The sequence below is a fragment of the Falco peregrinus genome, chromosome 12, assembly GCF_023634155.1.
Source record: "Falco peregrinus isolate bFalPer1 chromosome 12, bFalPer1.pri, whole genome shotgun sequence".
Taxonomy (NCBI): domain Eukaryota; kingdom Metazoa; phylum Chordata; class Aves; order Falconiformes; family Falconidae; genus Falco; species Falco peregrinus.
In genome coordinates, this window is record NC_073732.1 from 14,256,979 (window position 1) to 14,284,555 (window position 27,577).

Below are 27,577 nucleotides of genomic sequence, written 5' to 3' on the forward strand. Positions count from 1 at the left end.
AACTTTCGAACAGTAAGGTCATACAGACATCTATGGAGATCTGTACACAGACAGAGTTTCACACAGACACAGACACATATATCCAGATGTATGTCTATACACAGGATTCGATAGTTTGGTATTTTCTGCACCCTCTGGGCCCCTAAAGTTATCTTTAAAAGTTTGATTTTATCTCTTTAGAAACGGTTTAAAGCTAACGGGCTGGGTGAGTTTGACAGAGAGGAGAACAAATCGCTGACAAAGAACCTTTTACGTTTCATCAGCGTTGTTAGGACGACGAGCAGGAATTTCTCAGATAATAACTCCCACTTCAAAGATTTCTCAGCTCAATAGAAATTGGACCATCCTTTTTATTCAACCACAAGGGCTGGCACTAAAGACGACTCAACTGTTTGAATTTTTTTTCATCATGTTTATTTTTCCCCTATTCACCAGGGTACTTGGATAAAATAAACAACAAGACAATTACTGGAACATGGACTTCTAACTTTCCTGGGCCCATGGCCCAGCGCCCATGGCCCCGGCCGTGCGGGTGTCAAGTTCCCCCGCACCGCGGAGCCTCTGCTCGCTGCCGCGCAGCTCCGGGCGGGCCGGGTGGGTGCGACGGGGGGCACGGGCAACTCCCCCGGCCCGCGGCCCGCTTTCTAGGGGAACCTCCACCCGCACACCTACGCCCTGGGGCCGAGGCGGCCCGAGGAGGGGGGGTCTCCTCCGTCCCCATCCTATCACCCCCTGCGAGGGCTGGGCGGGGGGGAGGTGAGCGGAGCACGTCTCGGGCGGCGTGGCCGGGCTTTGCTGCTGGGAGCTGGTCAGAAATGCTGGGGAGGGGGGCCGGGAGCTCACCCCGAGCCTGGCTGGCAGCCCCTGACGTTGGGGGCAAGGAGAGCGGGGCCACAACGGCGGAGTGGAGCCGGCCTCGGGGGGAGGGCGAAGCCCAGCGAGCCCCAGCTCCTCCGAAGCGCATGGGGTGGAGGAAGTATATCTCTAGCGGGGAGCAGATTGAGTGTATTAAGCTAGCATGAAACCAAAGGTCAGTGCAAATGTATCTTAATAGACTGTCTCAAATGGAGTGTGCCTCCTTTGAAGGCCGCTTGCTATTGCTTTCCTCATTACCATAGCGATCCTAACGTGGCATGCTGATGCACCATAAAACTCACACTTTCAACCCCAAAATCAGGGCCTTTGAACAACCCGAGCTTGATTAGACCTTTCTCCTTTTCTTTTCCCCCTTAAAAACCATTTCCTTGCCTTTAGAAACTCGGCCTCAAATCCCAAACGCATTCTCTGATCCCGGCAGAAAGCAGAAACAAAAGTGAGCCGAGGCGACGGTTCAAGCGGGCCTTTTCTTCCTGACAGTCTTATCCATTTTTATTATGGTCTGGAACAAGTGCCCTGTTCGCGTGGGTTTTGTTTACCGGAAATTAAATGAAAATGATTTAGTTCGCGTCAAACAAAAATATATACTTGTATACACAAGAAAAAGGGCCTGTTAGACGTAAATATTATGTCCTTAATGAAAAGACTGGACGGGCTCCAGACTTCGCCTTTCACTATTTAAGTATGACTTGCCTATTGCCATAGAAATCCTAACTTACCATGAAGATTCACCGTTGTGAAGAAATACTTCTTTGTGCGAGCTTGCTTTGATGTCTAAGGCATAAGATTCAGGCTTTCAGCTGCGTCTGTCTAGATTACCTTGAGAGCAACGGGGTAGACATCTGTAACAAGCAAATGAAAAATTAAACGTGATTAACCTGCACATCCAAATGCTTCTGTAAATAGAGAAATAAAGGAATAAACAGATCTCGGGACACGATGGAAACATCCTCCCTGCCCGCAGCTGGCTTCTCTACTTCTCTATTTCCACGACACAAGTTTCAGGGGCTGCAGAGGGGCACGATTCCTCCCTAGTTTAGGCTCCTGTCTCGCACATTTCTCTCGCCTAGGTAATTCCCTACGTCTATTCTCGGTAGCGACACGCTGTTGTCACTCTTCGAGGTATTTGAATACAGAAGTTGTCGAGTTTGGGCGAGTGAGGAAGGGAACCCCTACTTGGTGCCTTGGGAGGAAAATGAAGCTGCGTCAGCCGGGGAGGCGCTGGGCGTGGGGGTGTTTTTAGCCACTGACCAGCTATTTATTTTCCTGTCGCTTTTGTATTTACAGATATATACATTTACGCGCGCGCTTGCATGTGTGTGTACCGTTGTACACACACCATCCCCAGTCACCTGGGTGCAGACGTGATGTACCAGACACGAGAAGATGCGGCTACAGCAGCCTTCTGTCTGCACTCAGCAAACCATGGAAATCTCTTCCAGCAGCCCATGCTGTTTATTTGCCTATACTATCTGGTATTCTTAAACATCATTAAAGTAATTAAACCGGCACCATTCGGCAGTTTCAAGCTACCCCAGTGGAGGGTTTTTGTTTATTTATTTGGGGTTTTTTTCCCCCCTCCTTCTTTTTTTCTCTGAACCAGAGGAGTGAAGGTTTGCGTCGGGTCTGGCCGGGAGCTCGGGGCAGGGTGAAGGGGCTAAACCTGCGCTGCCGGACAGGTACAAGCATTTATCACCGGCACCACCGGCAGGGCAGACGCCGTGGAGCAGCGGCCCCAGGTGCCCGCGCTGCCGGGAGGCTGCCCGGCCCCGGCCCCGGCCGTGACGTCACCGAGCGGGATCTGCCCCCCCGCCGCCCCCCCGGGAGCCCCAGCGCCCACGATTCAACAGGAGCCACGCTCGGGGTGGGGACGGGCATGTTTGGGTATTAGAAGTCATTACCAGTGGGAGCTAAAATGGACAGTCAATCATCACATCCCCCCCCGGGCCTTTCTTTATTAGCGACTACTGTGAGGGGGGAAATATATATACATATATATATATATATATATACACGTATTTATATACAGCAAGAGGGAGAAGGAAGTAGATTCTTTACAGAAACGTCCATCGAACGGGTTAATTAATCAAAGAATTTAATGGATCCATTTTGTACAATCCGGTAACAAATAGTAGGTTTTTAATATTTTTTTTCCCTTAAAAAAACACACTGACAGGAAAACGTGGGCGAACAGAACACTGCAGCGCACAGTACTGTTGACAGGAGAGAATCTGTACAGCCAAACTCCGTACGAAACCACTCTGGTCCTTCTGGGAGGGGAAAGGGAGGGAAGGGACGGGGATGCAAATCAGCGGGCTTGTAAACAGACTGGAGCAAGACGGGCAGAGGGGGGTGTGCGGCGCGGCGGGAGGGGGCGGCATCACCCCGGCCGAGGGGAGCAGCCTCCGGTGTGCGCCGTGCCGGGGGCGCGGGCTGGGGCCCGCCGCCGGCCACCCGTGCGCTGCGCGGCGCGTCCCTCCCCGGCCCCGCGCCTGCCCTACCCGCCCGCCCGGCCTCCCCGCGCCCTGCGCAGCGCCCCCGGCCCCGGCCGAGCGAGGGCCCCCGCCGCCGCCCGCACTAGCAGCGGGGCCGGGGCTCGCTGGGGGGGCGCGGCGGCGGGGGGGCGGCGGGGGGCGCGGGGGGGCCGCGGAGCCCCGCGGCCTGACACACGTACCATTCGCTCAGGTTGGCGGTGGGCTGCGCGGGCGCGGAGGGCTCGGCGTGGGAACAGGAGGCGGGGGGCTCTCGGCCGGAGTCCGAGGAGGGGGACACCAAGGAGGGCGTGGAGGACTCGTAGCCAGAGCTGGGAGGAGGGGATTTGCAGTGCACTTTCATGTGTTTTCTCAGGGAGCTGGGGTGGGTGTAAGACTTGTCGCAGCCTCTCACTTTGCAGTTGTAGGGCTTGTCGCTGGTGTGGACGTGCGAGTGCTTCTTCCTGTCGCTGCTGTTGGCGAAGCGTCTGTCACAGCCCTCGAATTCACATTTGAACGGCTTCTCCCCTGCAGGAGGCAATGGGCGAGCACAGCCATTAGCGACAGCGGCCGCGGGGCAGGGAGCGGCTCACCCCGGCACCCCCCAAGCCCGCAGCCCCCCGGGGCCTCTCTCTCCGGCCCCGGAACGGCTCCTCACCCCGGGGCAGCTCCCCTCCGGCCTCCGCCTGCCCCCGCACCGTCGGGCCTGCCCTTCCCCGCCAGCCTCACCGAGCTCCCCCGGCGCCGCCGCTCCGTGCCCGCCCGGCTCGGCACCGGGAGCGCCCTGCCCGGGCAGCTCCTCCTCCCACTTCCCCTGCCCTGCGTATCTACGTGGGGGCCTGTGCAAAAGACAAAGCCCCGCGATAAGGAAAACTTAGAGGCCAAGTGCTCGCTCTGAGCAAACAGCGTGCGCTGTCCCCGCAGACTCCCGACGTCCTGCAGAAAGAGCGGTCAGTGATGTATCCCTAGGAAGGTTTTTTACGTTAAATAAATCTCTCACACTCCCCCAGGTGCACGTGGAAATGTTATTCATAACCTGGCTAGATCACATCTCATCCACTCCATTCTTGCGCTGATTACAATCCCGTGCGAGATCCGCAGCCCCCCCTCCTTTCCCCGCTTCCCGGCTTGCTGATACCGTGCGTTAAGGCACAAAATCTTTCAAAAAGACATTGATTGTGGGGGGCAAAACGCTAGAGATTCAGCGAGAGGATGACTAGGCCGGTGCATGGCACTGTCGTGAGGGTAGTATTCCCTTTTCATTTGAACCTACTCAGTCATGGAAGGAATTGCAATCGGGATTAATTTGTCTGGTAATATGATAAGTGACGTTAAGCATAATAGAAATACAATCATGTTGCTGGAGTCGTGTGAAAGTTTAACCTCTGATCGTGTGGACCGGGCATGGCACACAGCATAGAGCTTTTCAGTGAAACACGCCACAGACAGCTTCGGGATGAAATTATGACTACATCATCGTCGCTGATAATAGCAAACTGCAAAACCCTGCTCGCCAAGGAGTGCCCAGGTCTTGCACCAACCGAATATGAAAATAACCTCCTTATCCGTCAAACCCCAAAAAGTAGCAGGGCGCAGAGGATACCACAAAAATACACGGCCGAACCTTAAACGTAGAGAGCAAACAAAGCCACTGTGTTCACCATCATGGCGTATGTGGTCGAAAGGACTTCCAGTATCTGTAAAAGCTTCCAGGTTTTGGTTGTGGTTTTGTTTGGTTGGTTTTTTTTTTTTTCTTCTGCATTTCCTGGGATTTTTGTTTTCCCCCTCTCAGTTCGTCACCATTAAATTTCGGAGGGACGCAGCCCACCTCGTGCTCGGCTGCGAGCAGAGGCACATAAAGGAAGGCATTCCAAATATTTCACATGAATGCACTTTATGCAAGGTGGGTGGGAAAAAGCTCATGACTCCGCGTTTTAAGTATGTCCTTTCCGCACTGTAATAATCAATGAGGAGCTCTCACATCCTGCACCACTAACGCTTGCACAGAGGATGGGTAAATACCTGGCTTTAGAGGGAAGGGGGGAAGAGGTTAAAAATAAGGTCTTTGAGAAAACGATGCGGATCCTGTAACCAAATCCTGTCGACATACAGCGGTGCATATGCATAGACACACGCACGCATATAATCTAATTACAGCTTCACGTAAGGCAACAATTTGACCTTCAGCATCTAAGTTGAGACAACAAATCAAGGATATTAGTGTAGTACAAGCAAGCAGTAAGTTAGGAGACCCCAGGGAAAGCCATCCTCATAAGCACTCCGCTTGTGCAAAGTGAGTTACATTCAGGTAAAGGCGGGCTGCGGCGCATCCCGCTTTCCCGAGAGTTGAAAACTGTTCAACTTCGCTTAAGCCCCCGAAAGAACCACTGAAAGGTCCCTCCGTACAGTCAGGTTTCAACTGGGAAGAGGGCAGCATTTTCTCAGCTGCCCGGTTTGCATTCTCTGAACGCCTCAATAAAGAGGAGCCACCCGAGCCATTTGCAAGTATTCCTTTCGCGAGAGCAGGTTTTCTTACGTGGAAATCCCTACCCGGCAGGGAGAGGACATTTTACAGGTCCTGGCTGCCGCAGCCCGAGCACGGAGGTGCAGCCACGCAGAAAGTTCCCCGGGCGATGGAGAAGCGCAGGATCTCAACCGCCATTTTACCCCCACACTTGTAGCTGGGCAAAAGTGTTCAGTGAAACTCAGCTTGGAAATTGTGGCATAATCCCCCGTCTCCGGGAGTGGATTAAGGTATTTACCAACTTTTCCGGGGAGGGGTGGGGGGGTGGCGGGGGGGGTGGCGGAGGTGGCGGCCCCCGGGGCTGCTGGCGGGGCGCGGGGGCGGCGGGGGCCGCCCGGGAGGGAGAGGGGCTCCGTCCCACGTCTCGCACCATTGTCCCTGGCCCGCAGAGACGGCGGCGAAGTGGTCCCTGCCCGTCCTGCTCGTCCCGCCGCCGCCGCCCGTACGGCCTTATCCTCCAAGCCGGAAAATTCGCAGATCGCCAGAAATCCCTCTGCCTTGCTCCCCAGCCTCGGAGAAATCAGAAGTCATTAATATTTGAGGAGGCAATAATTTTCCTGTTGAATCTAGAACTGTCTTCATGAATAATTCGTAGCGAGTTCTATTAGGGTTTCAGAAACATTGCGTTTTTGACAACTTCTGGGTGTTTAATAGAAACGGTGGAACCATAAAGGCCCTGCAGGAGTTTTCACAATACAGCAATTAATCACCGGGAAAGTTAAAGCGAAAAGTACAGACGTGCGGAATGATGTTTAATAAACGCAAACCTCCGATGTCGCGTTTGCCCTGAACCTGCCTCTCCGATGTAGGTCAGTTTTCCCAAGAATTTAACCATTTTCTGCTTCAGAGACTTCAAACAGTGAGGCCGTTAAAGAGCAGTAAAAGTTTGTTTACTTAAGAAAAACACTGTCATTAAGGGATGAGCTCTCCCGGTTAATGGCTGTACCTGTGCTGATCCGACAAGAGGCTGGCTCGGATACAAGTTATGTGACCCGGGGATACTCCTTTCTCCTGGAAAAAGGGGGCCGAGGAGGCAGCAGAGGAGCACAACTTTGCCATCGCCCCCCCCCACCCCCCACCCCCCCGCACACAGACGAGCTATTCATAGAGCGCTGGAAAAATAATTAGGTGACGAGTGACGGTCGCTGTAAAACCTCCGTGCTATGTTTAGACGATAGCGACACGAAATTAGTGTACGTTCTGCAAATTATATCACGTCGAGTTATATCGTAAAAATGCAACTCCTGGAAGGTCAAGCCCTGCACCGAGCATGGGGGAAGGGGAGTTTTACGAACTGGAAGGCGAAAAAAATCGTTTGGCTGTAAGCAGATCTTACAATAGGATTATGTAGTTTCCCTCGCAGTGCATAAGGCTGTACAGAAGGGGGTGGGAGGTGGAAAACCCTACACTGGAACAGATTAAATTTTCCAAAAAGGGCTTATTTCTTATCTTCTTCTTCAGAGGAAAAAAAAAAAAAAAAAAAGAAAAAAAAGGGCCAGCGCTACAGACTACAAACACCGTCTGCAAAACTAATTAATACAACTTCACAAGCTGTTTCTGGAAGTGTGAAAACTTTCTACTTGCAATTTCATTAATTATAAATGCTTTCCTGGCCGGAAGATTTCAAACGTAGTTTTGCAAGATCGTCCATCGAGTTACTTCATTTTCTGTTAACTAGAACTAACAGATGTTTCTGACACATGTCCCAGTTTCGCTTAACAGATCTGCAAATGACATTTCAAAACGTACAGGCCGAAACAATACCGAGTTTTCTTCTCCTTTATTTTTTTTTCCCCTCCCGAGGAGAATCAGAACTTGCAGCTCCCCATATTTGCGAATGCAGAGAGTCGTTGGAAGGGAATGCTCATTAAAAATGTCAATGTTATTCAGATCAAACATTTGAAACTCCCTCTGCCCAAAACAAAACTGTTGAACGAAAAGGTCGCAGCTGTGTTATTCTCACAATGTTCGAGCAGCAGCATCTCAGCGACATCAGTCAAAACTGACTAGACAAGTAGTAACTTCTATTGTTCACTTTTAATTTGTGAGCTTGCACAATGATTTCATTTTTTCCCCAACTACTTTAAATTGCCAAAAAAAAAAAAACCAACAACCCACCCTCGCCTGTGTGAATAAGCAGAAATAGTAGCTATATCACTCGATATTTACACAGATCTACCCGCATAAACATTACAGCAGCCTCTCCGCACAACCAGAGAAAAATATGGACGAGAATTCTGAGATTTGTTCTCGCTCTTCCTTTTTTCCCCCTCCTATCCTCCCCCCTCCTCCAAGCGGTAAAGAAGCAAACAAATCTGAGAATTTATTTTCCAGAAGTACTTGGCGTGCATTCAATAACAACGCAAAGGATACATTAAAAACAAAATAAAGCAAAACAGTATGCTGAATAACACACAGAGAGAGTAAAGAGAGCTTTACATACTGACCTGTATGAGTTCTTTTGTGTATTTTGAGATTCTCTGATCTGGCAAACACTTTGCCACAGCCTGGGAAAGGGCAGGGGAAAGGTTTTTCACCTGTGTGGACTCTGATGTGATTTACAAGTTTATATTTGGCCTTGAAAGGTTTCCCTTCTCTTGGACACTCTTCCCAGAAACATATGTGATTGGACTGCTCGGGTCCTCCAACGTGCTCCACCGTGACATGAGTCACCAGCTCGTGCATCGTGCTGAAAGTTTTCGAGCATAATTTTTTGGGAGTCTGGTCCAACTCAATCCACTTACAGATGAGTTCCTGTTTGATGGGCTGCCTCATGTAACGAAAGAAGGCACCCGGGCCGTGGTGTGGAGCCAGGTTCACGTTCAGATTCATGCCACCGTAGCTATGAAGCGAAGAAGCAGCAAAAGGATCTGTCCTGGAGGCTGGTACTTGACTGAAATGTTCAGACCTGGCGTACATTTCTCCAGGTAACCCCAGTCTTATCTGTCCGTTTAGATGGCCACCTGGAGCTGCATGGGGAGGCTGCTCATGGAGTCCAGTGAATAGAGAGGGATTCCCAGCTTCTGAGTGGTGGTGGTGACCATGGTGTCCGGGGTAGCTACCTGTTGTTGAGACAAACAGTCCGTGGTGAGAACTTGCAGCGGGGTGCTGCTCGGTCAGCCCTGGCATGAGTGGGGCCGGCAGGTCTCTGCGTATGAAGAAGTCCCTACCTGCTGCCAGAGCCTGGGCTGGGTGAGAGACGGGGTAAGGGACTGCTGGTGACTGCGCCGGGCCAAACGCTCCCGTTTGACTAGAGACCACCTCGGCTTGGCCTGCCATATGATGATGATGATGATGATGATGATGATGATAGTGGTGGTGGTGGTGGTGGAGGTGGTGGTGGGGATGAGGGGCAGGGCTGAGCTTAAGGGCCGCGGGGTGATGCTGAGGAGGAGGATGAGGAGGAGGATGGTGGCGGTGCCCCATGTATTCTGGCCGGAGCGGGTGCGGCCCGAGGCGGGACTCGGCGGCGTGCTCCCCCGGCGGCGTGGGCGCCGTGGCGTGGGGGTGCCCGGCGAAGCCCGGGAAGCCTGTCATGCTCTGGGGGGGGTGGCGGTGGTGGCGGCGAGGAGCCCCCGCCAAGTCTACTGATCTCAGCGCCGCGTTCCGCCTGGAGAGAGCAGCAGGGTCCATCACTGGATGCCCGGAGCATCCACGGTTATTAGCTTCTAACGCTAAAAAGTCACCTGACAGCGGGAGGAGAGAGACACAGAGACGGGGGGGGTGGGGGGGGCCGACAACTTTTTTTTTTTTTTTTTTATCTCCCCGCAAAAAGTTTCCCTGTCCCACCGCCCCGGCGGCGGGGCGCGCGGGAGGCGCAGCCAGCGGGCGGGCTCGGCGGGGGCTCGCTCTGGGCGGCGGCGGGCCGGGGGGTCACCCCGCGGGGCCCGTCCTCCCGCGGGGCCGGCGGGCAGCCCCACGCGGCGCGGCGCGGCCGCGGGACGGGACGGGGCGCGGGCGGCCGCGCGCCGCCTCCGGGCCGCGGCACCGGCCCCGCCGGCCAAACAATCGCCGCGCGCTCCCATTGGCTGCCGCCGGGTGACGTCACGAATGACAGGTCCCGCGGCTGACTGGAAGGGTTATCGCTCGGTGCGGCGGGGAGGGTGCGCGCAGGGGAGGGACTGCGCATGCGCCGCCGCCGGGCGGCCCCCTTCCCCCCCCCCCTCCCGGTCCCCCCGCCCAGCCCTGCGGCGCCCCTCTGCCCGGGCCGGGGACACGGCAGCGGGAGGCCCTGACCGGGGTCTTCCCCCGGGCCGCGCCGCCCGGCCGCTGCCCAGCGTCCGCCGCCGGTTCGGCCGTGGGGAAACAAAGCCAAGGCGGGGGGGGGTGGGGTGGGAGAGCCCCGGCCGCCTGCCCCGGCCTTTGTCTGTGCCCGCTGCCCTGCCCCGAGGCGGGGGGCGGCCCGCGGGGTTCTCCCCCGTTTGAGCCCCCCGGGACCCCGGCAGGCCGGAGCGGCGGGAGGCCAGGCGGCCCCACGGCCCCCGCGGCGGCGGGCCCGAGTGGCCCGCGGGTCCCTGACACTTGTTGGCAGCGCGGGGCCTCCCCCGGCTGCAGCCGCCGCCGAGGGCCGCACCACCGGCTCGCTGGTAGGCGTGCGCCTTGGCCTGGCGCTCGGGACATTGTACCGTTGCCTGAGCCCTGACAAAGGATTCCTGGAAGGCTCCCCGTCCCCTTCCCTCCTTTGGCAAGTTCCAGCGGTTATCCGGTTACTGGCTGCCAGAGCAATGTGAGACATGGTGATGCTCAGGCTGAGCCTGAGTGTCTAACCCAGAAGAGGGAGTCTCTCTCCCTTCCCCTCTCCCTCTCTCTCACGTACACTTGCAGGCGAGTTCTACGTAAAACCCCCATCCTTGGCCTGACGGAAAAGCATCGCAAAACATTCCCAACCGACTCTGTCCTGATGCGTCTCACCTGAAGGAAACACCAGGCCTGCGGGCTCGTGTCGCGAGGGGTGGATGCGTGGGCCAGGGCTGCAGCGTTGCACGCTGTGGCCTTACAGGTTTAGAAAAGCTTAGGGCTTCAGCACAGAAGGAAGCATCTACTTAAGTTTTTAAGAAGGGGATTGTGAACCCCAGAAGAGTAAATGAAACATAGGAAAAGATTCTTCTGCCTCAAGAAGGAAAAACACAGCTGTAAATATCTGCCCACCGTATGACCACAGAGCTTGGACCCTGACATACAAATAAACATGCAGTCTTACTAAATAAAGCAACAATTAATCCTCTACCCATCGTGTCAAACTCTCAGCATTTTAATACATCAACTTGCTGCAACTTGCCAGTGGATACTTTACCACATACGCGCCAGGTAAAGCTCCCAGAGCGGGATTTTGCATCTCCATAAAAAAATTTAACAGTATTGATGATCAATAGGTTTCATGTTAAGTAGCAAAAGAAGAAACCATTTGGCAATGTCAACCCATCTACCCTACTAACAGAAGCTACCAGCCAATGATCGGAAGCTGTAAGATTAACATGTAGGACACACATAACTGCATAGGGGACATTTTTCTCACAGCTTCACGTACTCTGGGCTGGCTGCAGCTACGTATTTTGGCTCTGCTTGGCTCTCACCATATTTCCTCTGTAACACAAGGCAGATATTTAGGTAGCTAGCTATAGATACATCCTTGTGTACATCTTTCTGAGTAGAGATGATGAAAAGTGACAGACGATGCAATTAGCTCTCCATCCTTACAGAACATGTTTACGCAGGCATTTTAAACCACACACCATCCTCACAATATCTCAACTTTCAAGTCTACTTGCTCTACGAAATGGATTTGACAGTCCTATTCATGACCATCTCAATAGGAGTGCACAGAAGAGACAAACGTTAGGAAGTATGAATCTGTTACTTACAAATGTACTGAGAGTGTGAATTCCAAATAAAGCTGCTTTCCTCATACCTCCTTAAAACACTGCATCTCTACATACTTGTTATCCATCAATTCTGACACTTCTCAGTCAAGGGAGAAAACGTCTGGAACAGTTTATCAATTAAAAAAATTGTCATAACCGGTTTGCCCTTAGCTCATTTAAAATACTGTGATGGTTTCTCGTCAAACACTTATGGCTCTCAGCTCGCCCCTCACTCAGGGCTCTCTTGCACTCCCTTTTGCAGGCAGTGCAGGAGAACCTGGCCCTCGGTGTCCCTCACTGTTAGGTGAAGTTGGTGTGAGCCCCGGTCGAGTGCGTGGGGGGAGCGGGGCGGGGGGCGGGTGGGGGCCGCCACATGACTGCGGGGAGGCGGGGAAACGGGGAAGAGGAGGGGAGCAGGGCCAGACCCGGCCGAGCTCCGCGCATCTCCCAGAATGTTTTGAAAACCTGAATGCCTGTTTGTGCAGCCCTTTGACAGCTTGAGCTCCTATGGATGCCCCTCGAGGGCTGACCGAGGTCTCCTGCTTCTTGGCAGCGGCCTGAGCCGTGTTCGACCAGATAAGCTGGCCTCTCGGCAAGCTCTCAAACGTGGCAACATCAGCTTTTGCAGGGCCATTTTTTTTTTAAATTATTATTATTTCCTTTCCAACCGACCTGGCTACGGTAAGGGCATCCCCTTCTAGGCTACCTTCTGAACTCAGGAGCTGGATGAACCCGGAGCCTTTCCAGGGAGAAAGCAGGACTGCTCGAGCAGCAGGACAGAAACACCCTGAGCTAAAGCTGGAACTCGGACATCAGGGCAGGTCCAGAGGACATCATTATAAGATCTATAGGACAGATCTTATCTTAAGGGAAGTGAACTTTAGAGGGATCATGGTGCTCTTTTGAGTGCCAGATCAACCGAACAGGCGGGCAGCTCGGTCCTGAGTACAAATTCCCCAGGGACTGTTGTGTCACTGCGAGCCTGGCTGCAGCCCCGGCCACAAAGCCCACCCGTGCCTGCTCTGCAGTGGTGACATGCTGTAAGGACGAGCCACAAGCACTTTTCCTCCTCGTTCCCCCCGTCCGCCCCGTGCCCCTACCCGGCTCTCAGAGAAGGGGCGAGCTGGCCGAGGCAGCACTGGCCGGCAGACATGAGCCCCGCACGTCGGGGCTGTGCCCTAAGGGGGGGCCTAGCCCCCTCCCTGCTTCCCCCTCCCCCGCCGTGCGGCACGCAGAGCCCTGCCTGCCCACGCCTCGGGGTGCGGGGCCGACCAGCCCCAACCCTCCGGCCCCTGCCTGCACCCCCGTACCCCGCCGGCCTGCGGGGCCTGCGGGATGGACACTGCACCGCGCAGCCCTTTGTGGAGTGGGGGCAGCCCCAGCTGCTGGATGGCTTTACAGATCCAGCCCCACTTTGCCTTGGTTTTGGGTTTTTTTTTATGGGAATCTACCTACACAGCAAGGTTCTCACCCATATTTCCACCTTTTGTCGGAGACAGGGCTTGCTGTGGTGAGACGCAAAACCTCCCAAAACGACGTGTTGTTTTGCAGCCCCCCCGCCTTGACTCGGGGCCAAATCCTGCTCACCCTTAGAGTCGTGCTCAAGAGCAAGGAACATCTCCTGCTCCGGGAAGCATCGAGAAGAAAGAGCAAAATCTGACCTTTTCCCACCCTCTGCTGTCCTACACCTGTCCCTGCAGAAACTTCCCTTCCCTTCCAGGCGGGCCAGCTAGAAACTTCCCGGCCGGTGCCCGGGGGCTGGGACGGGACGGGACGCCCTGAACGAGATGGGTAACCTTTTGGCTTCAACTCCCGGACGAGAGGAGGGGGACGGATTAATCTGGAAATCCTAATATTTACTGTGAGAACGGGAAAAAAGCGAGGAGTAGAAACAGAGAGGACCCAGAAGCCACCCTGGGCGATCCCGTATCCCCCAAAGTCGCACCGGGCGGGGAGGGATGAGGAAGGCAGCGAGGACCTAAGCCCGCGTCCCCGCCGGCCCCGGCAGAAGGCACTGCTGTTTAGGAAGAGGTGGATCAGGAAAGCCTTTCAGAAATCCCAGCATCTCCTCGGAGAGCAGAGGAGAAGGTACCGAGTGGCTCGGGAGCACTCTGCCTTTGTTTCGACTCCTTCACCCCATTCCCACTTACGGGGACTTCTTCATTTCAGGGCTCCCGAATAACGGGAACTCAGCTACCAGGCGAGCAACGGCTTGTGCGTAGGTTTGCCTCTTACTTTTTGTGACCTAGAGCTACCCTAGGACAAGCAAATCATATGCTTATTTGAAATAGAATATTTCATTCAGTACGTCAAGATTAAGGTATTCCTGTCAGATAAGCTGTCAGTCACTAACTGCTTAGACACCACATTGTGGAAGCCTGGTATCCCTGGTAAAGATGATACATATCATGTAAACCCCATCAACAAGATCAAAGTCTTCTTCTTTAATAGGATCCAATACATGTCAAACCTCATTCCAATCAAATCGTCCGTAAATGAATTCAAGATGAATATGTCATAGAATAATGTGACAGTGCAATCACATGGGGTCAGGGGTTGTTGTTTCAATGAGAGAGTCGTCAAATATTAATTCTAGAACCTCCAAATGAATAGGCATTGAGCAGGATTAGGCAGCTGCTGGTGGGGAGTTGTGTCACTGATTTGTGTTTATGCAAGTACGTTAAATACTAAGCTGAAAAAAAATATTGTCTCCTTTGAACTGGAAAAAAAAAAAAAAAAAAAAAGACATATTTTAACTTACTTGACTTTTCCAGGATGTTTCTGTAAAGTCGTTTTCTTTTCCTCATTACAAGGGGAGTCTTGTGCCTCATTTCCTGACTTTGCTCCTGTTTGGGGAGAGAGGTGGAAAGTTGAGAGCAAAACCATTTGTGTGTGATATGTAATGAGTAAGGCGCTGTATGGCTCGGTCATCGTGGATTCAAAAAGACAAGAAAAAACCAAAACAAAACACCAGAGTTAAGCAGCGAGGGTGGGGGGAAGAGAGGCTTTCTCCAAGGGGAAACTGGAGGCTGTCTCCCCAGCAAAGCAGCACATGTTTTATGGAGTCATGAAGTTTCCATGGCTGATTTAGGGGGGAAAAAAATATGAAAGGACATCTTTTCAGTTCTCCTTTGATCTGACATTCACCTTCTGGCAGGCTATTGTAAGGCAGGTTTTTACCAACTCGACTATATTGTTTACAGGTCCTTCCCTCCCGAAATTAAATTTCGGACTCTCTGCGAGCCTCCAACGCAAGTTGTTGTCTCAGCAAGGATTAGTATAGTACCACCCTGGGACTTCTCCCTGCCTATAATTTTCAGCTTGCTCTTTGCACTCTGCAAGGCAGAGCACTGCCACTACTGCAGGCAGAACTTTGCACAGCTTTCTTTGAGCGGCAGCAATAACCCTGAGAGCAGAGCTGGGGTTTGATGCAGTGTCCGAGAATGAATTTTGCAGTTATCCTTAAAATTCTCAGGGTTTTGGATTTTTTGTTTGTTTGTTTGTTGTGTTTTTCAGTACAGAAAAGCACACTGGAATCTGGAATCAGTTACTTCAAAGGAGATTGTTGTTATTATTATTGCCCTTGTTACTATTATTATAGGGACTCCAGGGCTGGTAAATAAGAATCTATACTAACACAAATACTTGATTATATTAATTATGAAACTTCATCAGCGTATCACAGTCACGCTCAGTCATAAATAATTTGGTGTCCTCAATATTTTCATCGCTGTGCTGAAAATCACTGCTGAAATAAAAAGAACTAGAGGAACCCCTTAGGAATTACATTGTCTAGTCAACTTCCATTCATCCTCATACTTTTATCAAGTCAGAGCAGCAAACGCTGCCCCGCTAGCGAGAGGTTTGCAGGACTTGTGCTTTATTGGGTAGGATGGGAGGCTGGAGGAGTGCTCAGTTCCCAAGCGTTCGCCAAAACTTGTTGAAACTGGACAAAAAAAAAAAAAAAAATCGCTGCATTTAATATTTCAAATGGTTACCAGATGACAAAGAAAAAAAAAAAAAAGGCAAAACAGTTGTGGATTTCAGAGTAAATATTGGCTAAAACCGTGACTGGACCACGCACGCCTTTCTCAGCTAGGCAGTGCCACTGGCGGAGCCGCAGGGTGAGGATGTCCCACCGCCCAGGCTGGTGGGACCCCGAGCTCCGGGATCCCCCCCCGGGTCCCACGCTGGGGCTGGGAGTGCGAGAGGCTGCAGCCCGCGCAGGCGGGACCCGATCCCCTCCCCAGCCTTACCCACCCGGCCAAAGGTGCGCTGGCAGGACGGGGAGCAACCTGCGCCCCCGCGGGACCCGGCGGCCCCGGACGCATTTGTCGGCGCGGCCCCGGGGTGCGGGAGCCGGGCTGAGCCTGCGGCACCGGCTTGTCACGCACCCTGTGCCGTCCGCGGCCGCGCAGGGTGGCGGGAGCGCTCGCCGGGGAGGTCTCGGGGCAGAAATAAAGTTCCTCGGCTCCGAGCGGAGCGATCCCCGAGTCCAGCACGGCAAACGGGCTCCCCGGGGCTGAGGGGCCGTGCGTGACAAAGGAGCGGCCGGGTGAGGGGCGGGGGGGGGCTCGGAGAGGAGCCCACGCCGGTCCCCGTCCGGTCCGGCGCTGGCACACTGAGAGGGGCTCGGGTCAGAGGTCACCCTCGAGAGCATCCCCCTCGGCAGGGATTTGGGAGCATCTCCCCTTCCCCAGCTGGCGCCGGGCGCGGGGCGGCCCCTCGGGGCCGGGACCGGGGTCCCAGCCCCTCCGCGGGCTCTGCGCGAAGTTGGCGGCGACACCCGGCTTCTTTGGCAGCCCCCCCGGCCCTGCCTGCGGGGGTGGGTGGGGATGGAGGGGGCCGGCCGGGCTCTCGGGCTCCGTCCCTCCTGCACCCGCCTATAAAGAAGGGCATGCGGTGCCGGAGCGCCGGCTCCCCCGGCGCGCCCCCGTGGCACCGGGCGCGGTGGTGGGCGGGGTGCGCGTCCCCCGGGACGCCTCCCCACGGGGCTCGCCATTGTCAGCGCTCCTCGCCCTCTGCCCACCGCCCCGGGCCCCCGGCCCTGCCCGGGCGGCAGCAGGACCCTGCCGGACCCGCCGCCTGCCCGTCCCCACCGAGCCCGGCCGCTGTCGGGGCTGGGAGCGCCTCCGCCCCGCTCCGCGGACCCCCGCCGCCCCGCGTTGCGCGGACCTCTAGGCCACCCTCCCCCGTCCTCCTGTCCGGACTCAAGGGGGGGGGCACCGCGTCCGGCGGAGGGTGCCGGAGCCCCCCTCGACGGCGCCCGGGCGCTTCTCCCTCCACCCGCCCCCGCCCGCCGGCCCCACGTGGGTGAGGTGCAGCTGAGGCACTGCCCCCCCCTCGCCGCGGGGCTCCAGCCCTGCTCCCCCGGGGTGGCCAAGCCTCTTCCCACCGGGGCCCCCGAGGGCAGGGAGCTCTTGTCCAGCCCTTGGGGCAGGCGGTGGGGGTTAGCCAGCTGCCCGGGCTGCCCAGTACCCCCTGCTCTCAGGCACTTACCCCTGCGACCTGTTGAAGGTTTCCCCTCATTTCTGAACTGGCAAAAAAAAAAAAAAAAAAAAAAAAAAAAAGGGGGGGGGGGGGCGGGGGGCCAGGGAAAAGAAAGAAAGAATGAAAGAAGAAAACAATACCCCCCCTAAGAACCCACCACCTCTTTGGCGCTTCCATCGAGGCGGTCATCCTTCATTTCTTCTTTTCTTGCTTTCTGGAAGCAGTTAGGGAATGTATGATGAAGCAGAAATGAGCCGTCAGGATGATATTTTAATGGCTTATATGTCACGTTGGTGCATGTGGCTTTGAACTGGAGCAGCTTTCGTTTCCTGCAGAGAGCGCACCGCAAATCCCACTTGATAACTTCTACAACCCACAACATTTTTTTTTTTTTTACATTCACTCTTACACTGTATATTTAGATACGCTTCCTAAAAATACCCGCTCGTCTGCCTTCTCGTATATTTTGCACCGACCTGGAATGATCACTGGGTTCTCCCTGCACTGGGAGGCAGGCTAGCACTGGACTACCTAACTTTCTGGATGTCCTCATGCCATCGCCCTGAAGACTTCACAATAATGCTGACAACTATGTCCTTCGCTTAATTTTAGCACCAAATAGAGAAAGTAACGTAACACCCGCCTAAAGACCACGTCCACACACAGGCGCGCTGCTAGGGCGGGTGTACCTGTTGCTGTAAAGCTATTGCAATGCCTTCGAATGGATTTGGCAGAACAAATGCAAACGTGTAGATTCAGCCCAGCATTATTCTGAAAAAAACCCACCACCCAAACTGTAAAGCCTCCCAAGATCCAAAGGAAATTACATAATACATCTGCTTTGAAAGCGATCTCCACGCACCGAGCACAGGCAAACTGCATCTGCAGATAAACTGCAGCGAAACATTCCTTTAAGGCGTATCAAAGTTTATTTGTTGTTGTTTGTTTGTTTGTTTGTTTGTTTTCTAGGCGCAATGGCCATTTTTACACCTCTCGAAATGAGGTAGTTCTCCGAGGAGGAGGGTTCGCGCAGCAGCGCTGCTCGCCTGACTCCCCAGTACCTGCGCTGCGGATTGCTTACTAGCGCTTTTAATTAGAGAGGATGAGTTTAAAGTTTCTTTGTTTGGCACTAGGAATTGGAGGGGCTCGGACTGAGCTGCGAAGGAGACAAGTGAAGGGCTGAACAAAGGCGAAGTGGAAGGAGTCCGACTCTTAGGGAGCTTTTGGTGTTTTCGTTACTAGAAAATAATTAGAGCTAATGAATATGCAGGCGACTGAGTAAATAAATAATTTCCAGTTTTATATATGTACACACACACACGCACATACGTAAGTGTATATATACATATGCACACAAAGAGGTCTATATTTTAAAGTTTCACTAGATTTTTTTTTTAGGTGCCGAAGCATCGTTTAAAATGTTGTACAAATGTTGCTTAGCTTAATTGATTAAGTCACAAAGGTTTTCTGCTTTTAAATACCATACTTATACCTTTCAACAATCATTTTAATATATAGTCAATGGCTCTTTGTAGTGAGAACAAAAAACAACTATCCGCAGTTTTTCAATAGACTTTGAGCTGGGGAAAGACAGGTTAATCGAGGGTTGCATCTAGAAAACAACCAAGTGTTGTATGTTTGCACTGAATCCAAATGTCTGCATTTTTCTAACTAAATCAAAGGGAGTGTTATTTCTTTTTCTGCTCACTCATCTGAAGGTAAGTAAATTTTCTTTGGCGATCAAAAGCCTGGTCAGCAACAAAGACACCGCCTGCTTTTTCCACCGTCCTGGTGTGGCAAGTTGAGGAATTTCAATAACTGTGACAAGGGTGACTGATTTGTGAACTAGAAAAGGTTTGAATGTCAGAAAATTTACATTGCTCCTATCGAGGATTTTAAATGAATTTTTACCAAAAAAAAAAAAAAAAAAAAAAAAAGGCGAGCAAGAGAGTGAGCGAGAAGTGTCCGGGAGTTTCATGCAGCAGGAGGAGAAACAATGTAGGTTTGGGAAATTTACAGTTTTACCTGAATGAAAGAGACTCCTATAAAGAGAGAGCGAGAAAAAGGAAGAGGGAGAGAGAAAGGAGAAAGAAAATAACAAAAAAGAGGCGAAACAACAACAACAAAAGTAGAAAGTTAAGAGTTCTCACCCACCTGCGTTTTGATGGGTGCAGAAAACAAGATTTATTTCAGAAACCTGATGGAGGGATAGAGTCAGCTACCCAGAGAAACCACGTCTGGTGTTTAAAAATAAAATCAAATGCACCGAGCACCTACTCTTGGAGAGCTTCAGTTTTAAACAAGCGGAAAACAACTTCAAAAGAAGCGAGTCCCTACAGGGCTCCTCTTTTCAAAGCCTAAAAAGTTGTTCAGTGATCTTAAAAATTCTGGATCACCAAGAAATCATCATTGCCATCATTACCAGAGTGCTGGAGAGAGAGGGACAGAGAGAGGAAAAGCAGGGGAGAAAATAACCCTAATAATAGGCAAAGATTTTTTTCTTTTCCTTAGCACATATACACACAAAAAGATGCGCTGGAAATATTTTCGTGAAAAAAAAAAAAAAAGGCTTTATATATTAAAAAAAAAAAAAAAAAGTTGCTACTCCTGCAGCCCTGTTTGTCAGAAGGGATGTCAGGGCGCTCACAATACCTGCGATTGATGAGGCGGAGGGGCCAATCAGCGGCGGGAGGCGGCCGTGCGCGCCCTTCGTTGGCGGGGCCGGGGGGAGTTACGCGGGGAAGGGGGAGCCGCCGGCGGCCAATGAGCGCCCACGTCCGCCCGCACGTCGCTCCGCCCCCGGCTCCCATTCATCAAGGGGGGGGACGGTGTCGTCTTTTCAATTCATTTATCTGCAGGAATGATTGCCGCTATCAGTCTCGCGTTCACCGCCCGGCTGAGGAGGTGAAAGTTTCTCCCCAGGAAGATAAACCGCAAAAGACAATATTGTGCATGATTTGCGCCTTTTTTTGCAAAGCGAAAAAAAAAAAAGCCCCCCCCCCCAAAAAAAATCGGGGAGAGTGTGGGGAAGCTCGAAGAGGACAGAGAAACAATCTCTCGGCCACTTTGCAACATTCCTATAGCCAAAAAAATCACTGAAGGAAGTTTCTTTTTTGTTTTGGTTTTTTTTTTTTGCTGCCCGTGTTGATCTCTCTCCGTTATTGTTATTTGCAGGCAGTTTATTTTTGAGCCCACCCAACCCCCCCCCCCTTCCCCACTTAAACCTCCCTGAAAAGTCAAAGCAGAGAGACAGTGAATATTTTTGGGGCACATTTTTATTATTATTTGCAACTGCGAAGATCTCTTCCCCCCTTCAGCACCAGCCTCTTTTTTTTTTTCGTCTTCCCCCTTTTTTTTTTTCTTCCCCCTGCGCTGATGCCGAAGGGGGTGTTTTTGATGTGGTTGCTTTCGTGGTGATCGTCGCTGACTTTCCAAAGAGGGTGTTTTCGCCGCCGCCGCCGCTGCTGCTGCTGCTTCTCTCCGCGTTGTGTGTGTGCGCGCGTGCTTTTTTTTTGGTTGCTGCATCGACGCTGGGAAGATGCTTCTGGATGCTGGACCGCAGTATCCCGCCATAGGAGTCACTACCTTCGGATCCTCTCGCCACCACTCCACGGCCGATGTCACGGACAGAGAAGTGGGGCTGGGGATCAACCCCTTCGCCGACGGCATGGGCGCCTTCAAAATCAACCCCAGCACCCACGAGCTAGCCTCGGCCGGCCAGACCGCCTTCACCTCGCAGGCGCCCGGCTACGCGGCGGCGGCCCTGGGGCACCACCACCACCCGACCCATGTCAGCTCCTACTCCAGCGCCGCCTTCAACTCCACCCGGGACTTTCTGTTCCGCAACCGCGGCTTCGGGGAGGCGGCGGCCGCCAGCGCCCAGCACAGCCTCTTCGCCTCAGCCGCCGGCAGCTTCGCCGGACCCCACGGACACACCGATGCCGCGGGACATATACTTTTCCCGGGGCTACACGAACAAGCCACCAGCCACGCTTCGCCAAACGTGGTGAACGGGCAGATGCGCCTGGGCTTCTCCGGAGACATGTACGGCAGACCCGACCAGTACGGCCAGGTCACCAGCCCCCGCTCCGAGCACTACGCCTCGACCCAGCTACACGGCTACGGCCACATGAACATGAACATGGCAGCACACCACGGGGCAGGGGCCTTCTTTCGTTACATGCGGCAGCCCATTAAACAGGAACTCATCTGTAAGTGGATTGAGCCCGAGCAATTGTCAAACCCCAAAAAGTCCTGCAACAAAACTTTCAGCACGATGCACGAGCTGGTGACTCATGTCACGGTGGAGCACGTTGGAGGACCCGAGCAGTCCAATCACATATGTTTCTGGGAAGAGTGTCCAAGAGAAGGGAAACCTTTCAAGGCCAAATATAAACTTGTAAATCACATCAGAGTCCACACAGGTGAAAAACCTTTCCCCTGCCCTTTCCCAGGCTGTGGCAAAGTGTTTGCCAGATCAGAGAATCTCAAAATACACAAAAGAACTCATACAGGTACGGTAACCTTCTCTGTAGCTTTTCTCTCTGCGAGTGGAAGCGCCGAGCGCCGGGGCCGGAGCGGGGCGCAGGGACGGGCCGGGGGGGCCGGGGCGCTGCTTGGCTGAGGGTCGGGCTGGCCGGGGGGGGGGGGGGGGGGGGGGGCGGGCGGCGCGGGGGGTGTGTGTGTGTATGGTCCAGGGCCACTGATTTTTCCGGGAGAGGCCGTCTCGGAGCTCCGCGGCAAAACGAGCTCGGTCACAGCCACGCCAGCAGCAGCAACAAAAAGAAAATTATCCCTGCCGAGGCAGAGGGGGAGAAAGGCAGGGTTTGCTGCCGGGCTTGTTAGGGCGGGGGGCCGGGGGTGGTGGTGGGGGGAGAGGATCGCAGCAACCTGTCCTGTTTAAATTTATAGGTTTTAATTAATTGTTGTTCGGCAGTTTTGACTGTGGCACGATGAGAAATTGTGCTAAATATTGCTGGCAGCTCATCCGTCTCCCCTCTGCAATTCAGGGCTTGGTAAATATTTAATTCTGAGGAGCGATTTTAAATAAACCGAGCCCGGCGCGTTAGTGTGTTATTGTTGTGCGGAGGGCAGGCGCCGGGATCCCTGAGAACTTTTCCCCATCGCGGGAGGTGGGAAGGCAGCCGCCCCTGGCTGGGAGAGCTCTCCCCCCCGCTCCTACCCCCGGGCGCCGAAAGGCAGCGCCGCTTTCCCGAGCGCTTTTGCAAGAGGGTTTGTGGGGCTGCCCTGGCATTGTATTCCCCGGCCGGATAATTTTCAATATTGCAAGAAAATACGGGGGAGGGGGCAGGGTGGGTGGGAGCGTAAAATATCACGAGAATGAGCTATAAAAACGGAAACTAGACACTGAGGATCGTGTGTAAATACCACCACGCCTGCTCTCTCGCTCGGAGCGTTGCGAGGAGGGAGAGGTGCCCAGGGCTGGGGTTGCAAATGAAACTAGCCCTTCCAAAGGGGGAAAAGAAAAAAAAAAAGTTATTTAGCTCCCCCCTCGTCCGAAATGGGCACTGAGTTGGGGTCGGTGGTGTGGAAAGAACAGAGAAGAGGAGCAAGGCTTTGGGATTTGAGCCTCGTTGAAGTTAGAAAGTTGCAAGTGTTTGAAATGGAGCCCTGGGCTCCCGTCCGGCGGTGCGATGGGGACAATGAGCGATCCGGCCGGCCCTGCTTAATCAGATCCGTTTCCCCCCCCCTTCCCTCTGCAATAGGTGAAAAACCATTTAAGTGTGAGTTCGAGGGCTGTGACAGGCGCTTTGCAAACAGCAGCGACCGCAAAAAGCACATGCATGTGCACACTTCCGACAAGCCCTATCTCTGCAAAATGTGTGACAAGTCCTACACGCACCCCAGCTCCCTCAGAAAGCACATGAAGGTAAATGGAGGGCGCCCGCTGTGCGGGGCTCGGACGTCGCCTCGGGCCTGGCCGGGGGAAAGGGCTGCGGGGACGGTGGGCGGCAGCGCCCGGGCCGGGGGGCGGCGGCGCGGTGGTGCCTGCGGGCGGAGCGCGGCCCGGGGCCGGCCGGCTGCGCGGCTCCGCGCTGCTGCGGCCCGGCCCCGGCCCCGGAGTCCGCCCCGGGCCCGGCGGGCCGCGCCGCCCCCCGCCCGGCCGCGCTCGGCCACGGCCCCTCGGGCAGGGCCTTTTGTCGGTGCGTTTTACCCGGGGAGGGGAGGGGGGACAGTGCGAAGAGGCAGCCGGTGGGCGCTGCCCGGCCTTCCCCGCCGGGCCGGGCCGGGCCGGGCCGGGGCAGGGGGAGCGGCCGGGGCCGGCGGGGAGCCCCGCGGGGATGCCCGAGCCCGCGGCTCGGAGCTGGGTCCCGTTGTCTGGCGCGTCCCCAGCCGCAGGCGCCCGCCGCCAGGGCCTCCGTCCTCCGCCGCGCTCTATTTCTGCCCGGGTTTTCTCTTGCAGGTCCATGAATCATCCTCGCAGGGGTCCCAGCCTTCTCCTGCCGCCAGCTCAGGCTACGAGTCCTCCACCCCTCCAACCATCGTGTCTCCATCCACAGAAAACCAGACCGCCAGCTCCTTATCCCCTTCCTCCTCCGCAGTCCACCACACGTCCAGCCACAGCACGCTTACATCAAATTTTAACGAATGGTACGTCTAAAACGCTAAAACAAAACAACAAAAAACACACAAAACGAAACAAAACAAAAATACCCCAAGCGAGCAAACAAATACCCTATTTAAAGACTCCAAAAATAATGAACACGTTGAAGTCAGAATTTAAATGAGCAAACAAAAAAAATATGCTGCCAGTAGACCCAGGACTGAGTAAAATGAAGACTTCATTTTAATTTTTTTCCTTTCTTTCTTTTTTTCCTCTCTTTTATTTATCTTTTTTCTTTTTCTTTCTTTTTTTTTTCTTTTTCCTTTTTTTTTTTGACTGTTCTGCTCTGCTCTGTTCCAAGGCTTGGTAGGCGAAGGGGTTAGTAGAATGCATAAGAAGACAAGGTTACCAGGGCAAATGCCAACTGTATAGGGCTTTACTGGAAACCACTGATTAGAGATCTCCAACTGCATGTCTGCTCGGGCAGCGGCCTTCCCCCCCATCCCCTCTTGTAAATACAGAATTATTAGCTTCAAAAACAAAACAACAAAAAAATGTACTGTTTGATTTTGTAAATAGTTATATCGCAAGTTGAATAAGGGGATATGTGGATTTGTGGTCTTTGCATATATGTGGGGGGAGGGGCGGGCGGGCGGGAGCGACGGCGGGGGGGGGGGCGGAGGTGGGGGGGGCAGAGGGAAGAGGTAGAAATTCAACTATTTGTACTGAATGGCAAGAATGTTCTAGTAAATGTGTACCAAAATGTGAATTACTTTGTATTATTACAGTCTAAACGTCGATCTAACAGAATATTATTGGTATTAATGTGCTTTTTTGTATAAAGTGCAACATTTTGTCCCAAAGTCCAGTCTAAGTAGTGCAGTAAAATGTTGTTACACGTCCTGTCAAGAAATTCGTATAGTGAAAGCCTGGATCTGCGTGTCAAACTGTTACATTTGTTTATGTAAAGTGATATTAAAAAAAAAAAAAGATATAAACTATATCTGTCCGTTGCTTTTGGCAAATACAAGAACATAATGTATATAAATCCTAATTTCCATATTTATCCGCATGTAAAGGTCCGGTTATACATGTTACAAGATATTCAATATTTATGGCTAGAAGAATTGGTATGTAAAATTTAGTTTACAGAACTGTTTGGTAACATTTCGTACCTTATTAAAGATTCTTAAATCCCACGAATTGTGGTAGGAATTCTTATTCACTAAGTCAACCTGCTGCAACTCCAACTAGCTTTAGGATATTAGAATAAAACTGTCCCAGTTTTTCACTGCTTTCCATTATGTCATCACTAAAGCAGCGAAGGTGATATAAATGTGATAAATGAAAGGATCCCTGCTGGCATTACTATAGTGTGTAATTAGTATTTATATCAAAATTTATGAAACAAATTTTCGGCCGCAGTATAATTTAAATGACCTTTGCAGACATAGAATAACAACCATAAAAATAACAGAAATAGATTGCATATGCTACATAAATATTAATGTGGGGAATTGTTTCACGAGAAGTGCTGCACTCCAACACTGCCCATGAATCTGCATAGACTGGGTCCCTAAATTAAATTAATTCGGATAACATATATTAGAAGATTTAAAACAGAGGAGATTTTGGTTGCTATTTTAATTTAAGGCATTTATGACCATAACTAATTCTCAGACCGTGGATTCATGACTTTCCTTGGGCCTTTTACTCCAAGAAGTACAGCACTGTTTCACGAAGGCCGTTGTTGTTGTTGGGTGTGTTTTTTTGGTTTGTTTTTGGGTTTTTTCTTTTTCTTTTTTTTTCTTCCTTTTTTTTTGTTGATATTCCTTAAAACGTGATGTTAATTTAAATCAATTACTTCTTATGTTATGTTATTATTATTACTATAATTTTGCCAGTGTTAATAGCTTTCTAAAAAATAAATCTAGGGGATAAGAATTATTTTATGTAATTTGATTATCTTTCTATCTCTTTTATTTATTTCTCATTTACTTAAGAAATTCGTTCCATTGGCTGGCGTTGATACAGTAAATTTGTAAATGAGAAGACAATATAAAAAATCTAAATTACTTGTGCTTAATGACTGTAGCAGAACGCCTTTTCTCTAAATCAGATTGTCTTCCTTGCAGTTTAGTTTGATAGATTTGCAAGCTGTACTGCTTCCACTAACTTAGCTACGGTTGTTGGAACTGTTGGGCTTTGTTCCTGGTTGTAGCTTGCATGATCGCCCCATTAAGCAGACAACATATCAACAGACAACACAAATCATGAGGTTGGCTAAAGCTGCTAGGGCTTGTGATATGTCATAGAGTGAATTGCACAAACTGACCTTCCAGTAGACCAAGATGACACTTTAACAGCTTCTTTAAAGAAATATTATGTGTACAGCGAGTCAATAGCCATATTAACCGCTCGGGGGGGGGGAGGGGGTGCCGGAGAAGCCGCTCTCTGCTCATATCCATGCGGGCGCTCCGCAGCTCCGGCTGTAACCCACCCAGAGCACAGCCCGCCTGTCTCACAGCAAAAACCCGCAACTATTTTTTCTTTGTCCGTAACGTTTGGGGATCTCCCTCGGAGGTTTTTCACGACCCCAAACCACCCCCCATTCCCCCCCCCCCCAAAAAAAAAAAAAAAAAAGAAAAGTTTGCCTTGCTCAGATGAAACCCCTCTCCTGCCAGCTCGGCACCGCCGCTTGCTCCCTGCAGCACCCGTGGGAAGGCTTCGCTTTAACTTTACTTTCTACAAAATGTTATTATTATAAGGCTAATATCAGTTTCCAAAGAAAAGAGCGCCACCTTGCAGGGTTTGGCGAGATAGAAAAAGTTGGAGCCCGGTGGGACCCAGGCAGAAAGTGTTGGTACTTGAGGAAATATAACCCACCGGGCGATAGAGCCGGGGGAAAAAATGTTTCGTGCGCCGAAAATGTTACTCTCTGCGGATCTTTCAGGTTAACTATGCTGCCGACTTGACCGGGCAGCGGTTGTAAAACAAACAGCGTCAGCGTGGCTGAAAAAAACACCCCAAAACAAAAACCCCGTAGAGATAGTCTGAGCCATCCCACTGTAAAATAAATCCAGAGAAACGTGGTGGGGGGTGATAGATTTTGAAGACGCGTATTGCAAGTTTCTTTGAACTTGTGTAAAGTCCCTAGTGGTCGCTTAACACAGATCTGTTACTTGTGTGTATTGGAGCACTTGCTTAATGAGTATTCTTTTAAACTTTTGGTCTGAGGTTTGTTTGAGCGTCCTACAGCAGAAAGAAGGATTTTAGTGGTGGTGGTGCTGCTGCTGCTGTTGGTTTTTAAGCTGGGCGGGGGCGAACGGTGCAATCCTGGTTGATCGCCATCCCGTATATGTTCTGAATTAGCGACGATCACTGGGGCTGGAGTTGCTAATGGTGAATTCAAGTCCACACCATGCTTGTGCTGTTCGCTTGGCTCTGGATAGGGGAGCAGTGCTTTGAAACCCCCGGCAGAGCGACGGGTGTTTTTTGCAGGCAGAAGGAGGGGTATTTTTGGAGGCAGAGAGTTGTGAGGCGTCTCTCGGCTGTTTCCGCGCTGTTTCAGTCCCTAAATCCAACTTTCCCCCTCGCAAGGCGCCCTTTGCGGCTTCACTCGCGAAGGCTTGCGGGCAGAAACGCGAACCCCGGCTCTCCAGCCTCGACGGGGGCCATGATTTTCTTTTTCACGCCTGGCTCTTGAGATGCTGTCGGGGTATTTTTCCTGCGTGGGTTATTAGGTTTCGAAGAAGGCGGGGGCTTCCTGCGCGGGGTCGCGTCGAGCCCA

General features: G+C 52.4%; 2 protein-coding genes across 3 annotated transcripts; one reads left to right on the top strand and one right to left on the bottom strand.

Moving 5' to 3' along the window:
• Window positions 1–2,970: 2,970 nt before the first annotated feature.
• Window positions 2,971–14,569, bottom strand: ZIC4 (Zic family member 4). 2 transcript variants are annotated; one of them, XM_055817596.1, is made up of 3 exons: window positions 14,494–14,569; window positions 8,319–8,933; window positions 2,971–3,875 (listed from the first exon to the last, which is right to left on the bottom strand). In XM_055817596.1, exons 1-3 carry the CDS (start codon window positions 14,561–14,563, stop codon window positions 3,454–3,456), a joined length of 1,107 nt encoding a protein of 368 aa, XP_055673571.1. In that variant the 5' UTR covers window positions 14,564–14,569; the 3' UTR covers window positions 2,971–3,453. The 2 variants fall into 2 exon arrangements, with proteins under 2 accessions (XP_055673571.1, XP_055673570.1); XM_055817595.1 differs by lacking the exons at window positions 2,971–3,875; window positions 14,494–14,569 and adding an exon at window positions 9,042–9,571 and having other exon boundaries at window positions 7,353–8,933.
• Window positions 14,570–20,082: 5,513 nt separating this feature from the next.
• Window positions 20,083–24,990, top strand: ZIC1 (Zic family member 1). The gene is made up of 3 exons (XM_005237722.2): window positions 20,083–21,736; window positions 22,949–23,112; window positions 23,647–24,990. The coding sequence occupies exons 1-3, from the start codon at window positions 20,761–20,763 to the stop codon at window positions 23,842–23,844; spliced, it is 1,338 nt and encodes a 445-aa protein (XP_005237779.2). The 5' UTR covers window positions 20,083–20,760; the 3' UTR covers window positions 23,845–24,990.
• Window positions 24,991–27,577: the final 2,587 nt, after the last annotated feature.

What these genes read in the sequence shown, in the direction of transcription:
- ZIC4 (XM_055817595.1), bottom strand. Translation starts at nt 9,504, where the DNA reads ATGGACCCTGCTGCTCTCTCCAGGCGGAACGCGGCGCTGAGATCAGTA. An exon ending in AGCCCAGGCTCTGGCAGCAG is followed by an intron (nt 8,934 to 9,041) that starts GTAGGGACTTCT and finishes TCTCAACAACAG; the next exon opens with GTAGCTACCCCGGACACCAT.
- ZIC1 (XM_005237722.2), top strand. Translation starts at nt 20,761, where the DNA reads ATGCTTCTGGATGCTGGACCGCAGTATCCCGCCATAGGAGTCACTACC. An exon ending in ACACAAAAGAACTCATACAG is followed by an intron (nt 21,737 to 22,948) that starts GTACGGTAACCT and finishes CCTCTGCAATAG; the next exon opens with GTGAAAAACCATTTAAGTGT. An exon ending in CCCTCAGAAAGCACATGAAG is followed by an intron (nt 23,113 to 23,646) that starts GTAAATGGAGGG and finishes TTTCTCTTGCAG; the next exon opens with GTCCATGAATCATCCTCGCA.